Source organism: Chrysemys picta, chromosome 22 (assembly GCF_011386835.1).
Source record: "Chrysemys picta bellii isolate R12L10 chromosome 22, ASM1138683v2, whole genome shotgun sequence".
Lineage (NCBI taxonomy): Eukaryota > Metazoa > Chordata > Testudines > Emydidae > Chrysemys > Chrysemys picta.
Window position 1 is genome coordinate 7,427,531 of NC_088812.1, and position 6,312 is coordinate 7,433,842.

The 6,312-nt window shown below is 63.2% G+C and overlaps 1 protein-coding gene across 1 annotated transcript; it reads left to right on the plus strand.

Annotated features, from left to right (window-relative positions):
- Window positions 1-1,191: 1,191 nt before the first annotated feature.
- LOC135977098 (prosaposin-like) lies at window positions 1,192-4,550 on the plus strand. The gene is made up of 6 exons (XM_065576195.1): window positions 1,192-1,292; window positions 1,920-2,050; window positions 2,359-2,451; window positions 2,788-2,965; window positions 3,740-3,805; window positions 4,425-4,550. Exons 1-6 carry the CDS (start codon window positions 1,220-1,222, stop codon window positions 4,433-4,435), a joined length of 552 nt encoding a protein of 183 aa, XP_065432267.1. The 5' UTR covers window positions 1,192-1,219; the 3' UTR covers window positions 4,436-4,550.
- Window positions 4,551-6,312: the final 1,762 nt, after the last annotated feature.

The following is a 6,312-nucleotide window of genomic DNA, read 5'->3' on the forward strand; positions in this document are numbered from 1 at the left end:
TGTGTCCCATCCGTGCCAGGCAGCCCCCAACACCTGGGTAGGAGGCGTCCTTGTGACGAACTGGGACTGTTCTTGCTGGGGTGTGTGAATGCTGACAGGCGAGTGTGGCTAGGATGGTCCGCATCAGGGGAGGGGAGTGTGCCCGAGGGAACATACCTGAGCTTGTAACATGAGAACCCAGGAAGGGGTTGGAGGCCAGGTGACTCCGGGGCCCGGGAAACAAAAAAAGGCTGTGGGAGGGGTCGCTGAAGGCAGAGTGCTGGAAGCGAGCTGGAGAGATGGCTGGGAGGCAGAGATGGCTCTGACCCCCCCAAAGGGGGGTGGGCTGGAATGCCCTGGGACCCCAAGCTGGACTTAACTGAGGGGGTCCTGTTGTCTGTGCCTGCAAGACCTGTCTTGGACTGTATTCCTGTCATCCAAATAAACCTTCTGCTTTACTGGCTGGCTGAGAGTCATGGTGAATTGCAGGAAGCTGGGGGTGCAGGGCCCTGAGTCCCCCAATACTCTGTGACGGGGCAGAGGGTGGCGAGCACCCACGGACCCCTTTAGATTCCTCATGCAGGCCACAGGGCGGCCCTTTGTCTATGCACCCAGACCCCCTGAGTCTTGGGGGGCAATGGATAGGCCCTGCACAGGTGCCCCAGCCATGCCCCTAATCCGCCCTCTCTGGGCCCCGGAGGGCAGAGATCAGCCGCAGTGCAGGGTGCCCCAGCCACTCCCCAGTCCCTGCCGAGTGCTGGCACCTGGGAGCAGGGCAAATATAGAGCCCTGCACAGCGACGGGCGGGGGATCCTCTGGGAACCTCCCTCCCCTCCACGATCCAGGGCTCCCAACACCCCTGCAGCAGGACCCTCGAGGCCGATACTCCCCCTGCCCCAGAGATCCTGCCCCATATACCCCGGCCCCCCGGCCAGCAGCAGGACAGGGGGTAGGTTGAAGGGACCACACGGGAGGCCTTGCAGAGGGAGGGACAGAGACCCTGAGCTGCTGCAGCCTGGGCCGCTTGTGGACACTGAGGTTTCCTGGGGGGGCAGGAAGTGTTTGGGGCCCACGTCAATTGCTTTTCCTGGCCCTGCTGAAGAAACCAAACCTGCCCCACCCCCTGCACCGCGGCGGGGGGAGCTCCCCACAGCACCTCGTATTGGCTCCTGGGGCCCAGGAACGGGGCGTGGCCGCTCCCCTCAGGGGATATAGGGCCAGGGAGCGAAGGGACGATGTGATGCGACGCGGCTACCTGCGGGGCAAGATGATCGCGGTGCTGCTGCTCCTCTCCCTGCTTCCGGGGGCGACTGGTAGGAGCCGGGGGGGGGGGCTTGGAGGGAAAACAATGCCTAAGGGATGGGAGATGAACCCAGGTGTCCTGGGAGGGGGCCCCAAGACCCCCAACCTGAGATGGGGCAGAGGGGTGAGGACAGACCATTATCCCCGAGCACCCAGGCTGGGTCCCCACCACACCCCCTCGTCCACTAGCTCCTGTCAGCGCCCCCTCTGCTTCTGTCATCCCAGTCTCCATCACCCCCTCCTGCCACTCCCCTCTGTTGTCCCTCCCATTCTGGGGTCTTCTCCCCCCCATTCACTCCAGCCTCCCACTGCTGTCCCCCTCTCTTGTGTCTCTCTTCCCTATTTCCAGCTCCCCTTGTGTAAAGAGTTGGGGGGCTGCGGGTTTGGAGTGAAGGGCACCAACAGACCTATGAGGGAAGTCCAGGGCTGGGCTAGCAGGGGGCTGCAGGTCGAGGGTGAGGGGCACAGGCAGAGCTGGGGAGGAGTCCAGGGCTGCACTAGCAGGGGGCTGTGGGTCGGGAGTGAGGGGAACAGGCAGAGCTGGGGGGAGTCCAGGGCTGCACTAGCAGGGGGCTGTGGGTCAGGGCATCAGCAGAGCTGCGGGGGCCCTTCATTCTGCCAGTTCTCTCCCCTTCCAGCCCTGGCCCTGCCAGGTGGGCCCCCCGAATGCCTGAAGGGCCCCGAGTTTTGGTGCCGGGACGTGGCCACAGCAGCCCAGTGCGGCCGACTGCAGTTTTGCCTGGTGTACGGCTGGGACGAGCTGCCTGAGGTGAGCGCGCTGGTGCCTCCAGGGGGCTGGATGCGGGGTCTTCAGTGCCTCCTGGCTGGTGTGGATTGGGAGTGGGACCGGTGGGCACCTGGGGGCTTATTCCCATCCCTCCGAGACCCCAGCGCAGGCTCCTGCCCTTAGGGGGGGCCCATGGTACACCTCTGGGGGGCCCAGATTGACCCCCTGCCAGCTCCAGAGCCCAAACCCCCACTGCCCCAGGACCTCACGCACCTGGGAAGGCCGCCCCTGTGGACGGGTTGGCAGGATGTGTTGGGAGGCACTATCCAGGCTGCTGTGTCCCGGCACAGGGCGCTGACGAGCGGCACCCCCTGGTGATATGCTGGATGTGCAGGACGTTCATCGACGGGCTGAAGGCAATGGTGCCCAACACGCATGACACAGTAAGGACCCCTCGCCGGGCAGCGAGTGTGCAAGGGGGATAGAATGCTTGTGCCAAGGAGACGGGCCTAAGAGTGAGCATGCTAGGGTGGGCATGTGCAAGGAAGCCTGTGAGAGTGGCAGGGCACGTGTCAGGTGGCATGGGGGGGTGAACATGTGCAAGGGACAGTGCAAGGGCAGGCGGGTATGTCTGAGGGAGTGTGCGATGGCATGCGGAAGTGTGCAGGGGTGGCTGGGTATATCTGCTGGAGTGTGCAAGGGCGGGTGGGAATGTGCGAGGGTGGGTGGGCACCAGGCCCCAGCCAGTGCCTGCCCAACGCTCCCCTGCCATCCCCCAGAGAGGCGTGGGAAAGGCCATTAAGAAGATCTGCTCCACCGTCTTCTACTACTGGTCCGACCAGTGCCACGAGGTGGTGGATCAGTACGTGACGCCCATCGAGGACGGGCTGGCCCAGGACCTGGAGCCCCATGAGATCTGCATCAAGATTGGCATGTGCGAGAGCCAGGGCCACCCAGGTGAGGCACACTGCGCCCGGCTGGGGAGATCCCTGGGGAGCTGGGGCCAGCGCGCTGGAAACTGGGCACTGGGCTGGCTCTGTGGGGTCCCTGACTCCAGGAGGGCAGAGCAGGGGTCTCCCCCGCAGCCTCCCACCCTTTCCCATCAGGGATCAGATCTGGGGGTAGCAATGTCAGGGCATGTGCCAGGGTCCCACCACCCCCAGGCTGGCCCATGGGTGCCCCCTGCTCCCACCTGGGCTGGGAACCCAACAGGGGGAGGGGATGTACCACTACTGTCAATGGAGGGGGAAGGGGCTTGTTCCTGGGCCATGGGAGCTGTGGGGTCACCCAGCCCCAGCCCTGCGGCCAGGCTGCTGCCCTCTGCTGCCCCCAGTTGGTCACTGGGTCCCTGCTGCCCTGCACCTCCCCCAAAGCTGCTCCTCCATCCTGTCTCCGTAACCTCTGCCTGGCACCAAGCCCCCACCCCAATCTGCTTCCCTGGAACACCCAGCCAGGCTGGAGGATGCTCCCACGTGGCGCCCCTGGGTGATCCCTGGGGCATCACTGGCCCAGTGCATGTCGCTCTCTAGTGGCCGGCTCCTGTCACTACACCAGCCAGCTGCTTGGTGTGCCCGGAGAGAGGTGCACTCTTAGCTCAGGTGCGAGCGGCTGTGCGCTGGCGGCCCCAGGTTCGATCCCTGCAGGGGGACACAGGGTCTGTGGTCCTGGCTGTGAGCAGCTCGGGGGCTGGGCCCTGGCTGAAATAACAACCATATTCTCTGTGGTCTCCAGGGTGGAAGGTTCCTGGCCCGCGCCGGGCCCCGGCTGCAGAGAGCCCAGCGGATACCGTGGGACCAGGTGAGGGCAGGGCCGGGGGAACGGGCTGGGCCAAAGATGAGGGGCAGAGAGTGACACTGATGCTGGGAAGCCCTGGCCGATCTGGGCTCAAGTTTGGGGATTTCTGTGCCCCCTGGATAGGGACCAAGGGCCCCCAAGGCAGGTCCAGGCCTAGCAGTGGCAGGGCAAAGCTTCCCCAACCTGCCATGGCCACGGAGTCCAGTCCCAGACCAGATGCTTTCTCCCCAGGCCAGCTGGGCACCCTGGGGCACTGAAGAGCTGGGGTCCCTCCTGCCCCTATTGCTGGCTTGTCCTCCCCCGGCCCCATGAGGCCAAGGCCTGCCTGGCCCCATAACCTGCCCCGGTGCTTGGGCAGCTGAGGCAGCTCCTGGGGGTGCAGGAGATGCTCTGCCCACCTTTCCTCCCCCAGCCCAGCGAACACTGGAGTAAGGTGCTGTACCCCTGGGGTGGGGCACACGTAGCCGGGGGGAGGGTCACCCGAGGCCCCAGAGATCGGCTGGGCTCTTGGGGAGAGGGGCATCCCCTAAAGGCCCCTCTGTCTGTCCAGCCTGGGTCAGGCTCCCCCATTCCCTGCACTGAGTCTGTCTGTGTCCCTCACTGGCCTCTCTCTCCTCCTCAGCTGGCGCGTGAGCCAGGGCAGAGCAGAGCCCCTGCTGCGCCCGGAGCCCCGGCAGGAGGGGCTGCCCCCAGCTGTGACACCCGCCCGGGAACTTGCCTTTCAATAAAGCTTCTGCCTGCATTGCAATCGGGCCATGGGCTCCTCTTTGTGCCACACCCCCAGCCTGTGGGGGCAGGTCTCGCCACTGAGCCTCTAGGCAAATAACCGGGGGGCAAATGCACAGCAAAGCTCTACTCCTTCCCCTGCCCCTGGGGGCTGCCATCTGCCCCCGGCTCCCAGGGGCTCTCCCCTGCAATGCACTGTGCCCCCCACGCATACACCCAGAGCTCTATGCCAGCTCAGCCTCCGCAGGGCACCCTCTGCCCTGGGGTCTCCCATCTAGCCCGGCTGAGCGATCCATGCGGTGCCCTGACCCCTGTCTGCATATAGGCGATTCTGTATTGCGGGACTGGCTACAATCTGTGCTGCTCGCTGACACCCGACAGGGGCCCCCTCAGGATCGGGAGCGACTCCCCCACCCCCGGCGTGGCCGGGGCCTGTTCGCTCCAGGAACAGGCCTCCAAGGGCCCGTGTGCCTCCGGGAGAGGCCAAAGCCAACAGCCCAAGCATCTGAGCACAAAGCGCCAGGCCCCTTGGGGGAATGTCAACACGCCCTGGGTGGGGCAGGCGAGGGCCCCTATTGGGGGGGTGGGTGATGGCAGCAGGAGCCCAGGACTCCGTGGTGCCAGTCTCCCCGCAGGCCTGGGGGCACGTGCCCTGGGCCAAGAACCGACTACCTGGGACACAGTCCTGCCTGGGGGCGCGACAGGCCAATAGAGGGGCCTGGCAGCCGGGGCCCAGCGGGGGAGGGGCAGGCTGTATGCAGAGCTGGGCTGGGGATTCGCACTTGCCAAACAAGTGACCTTATTTCACTCTCCGCCCTGCAAACAGCCCCCAGCCCTCAGTGAAGGAGCAAACAGGCGACTCCCCCCCCCGCCCAGCCTGGTGGTGAATGGGCCACTCCGGGGCTGTTTGCTCAGCTGTGCCAGCCTCCTAGCAGGCAGGCTGGCTCTTGGTCTAGGACTGGGCATCTGGCCCTGCTCAGTCCAACCCCCATTCCCAGTCCAGAGCGCCCCAGCCTCCCTGGGGCCAGTGGCATAGCCAGGTTCTAACATCAGGGGGAGCGAACACATAAAAAAAGGCGCCACCCGACGTATCAAATGACTAATGATATACTTTTAAATTCATTATACATATTTATTTGTACTTAAAATAAAAACACAAGAATGATCCAGCCACAGAAGGGTTTGCACAGCTGGCATTTCACAGGAGAACTTTAGATTATACTTTAAATTCTAGAAAGTAAATCACAGAATACAGTAGTTTGTAATTGTCACCCCTCGCCCCTGGAGCAGAGCGGTGTCTCAGCTGTGGCAGAGTCATTCCCCGGGCTGCCGCTGCTCGCGGAGAAATGACACCGCTGAAGAGAGACCACGAGAAAAAAACAGCCCCTCTTCCTCCCCCGTTTTCCTTCCTTCTCCACCTCCTCTGCCGGCACCAGCTGCGCTTCACAGCCACCAGGAGCTCTGCCCACCAGATTGTGGCTTTTGTGATGTTCTGTTGCGGTCCCCTTGGATGTCCAGATGTGAGAAAACTGAAAGCTTGGAAGCCGTGTTAACTTCCAAGTGACAGGTGCCTACTGTAGTGCTGCAGGCTTGGTTTCCAGCCAATGGTTCCCTTATTTCTTGGTGGCACATTAATTATTGTTAATAACAAGTCTAGTAGAGCCTAGAAGCCTCACGTAAAAACAGGGCCCTGCTGTGCTAGAAGCTGTACATGTAGAGTACAAAGAGTTTACAGAGGGTGGACGAAAGGAAGTAGCCCCATGATTTGGGAGATGTTTACACTG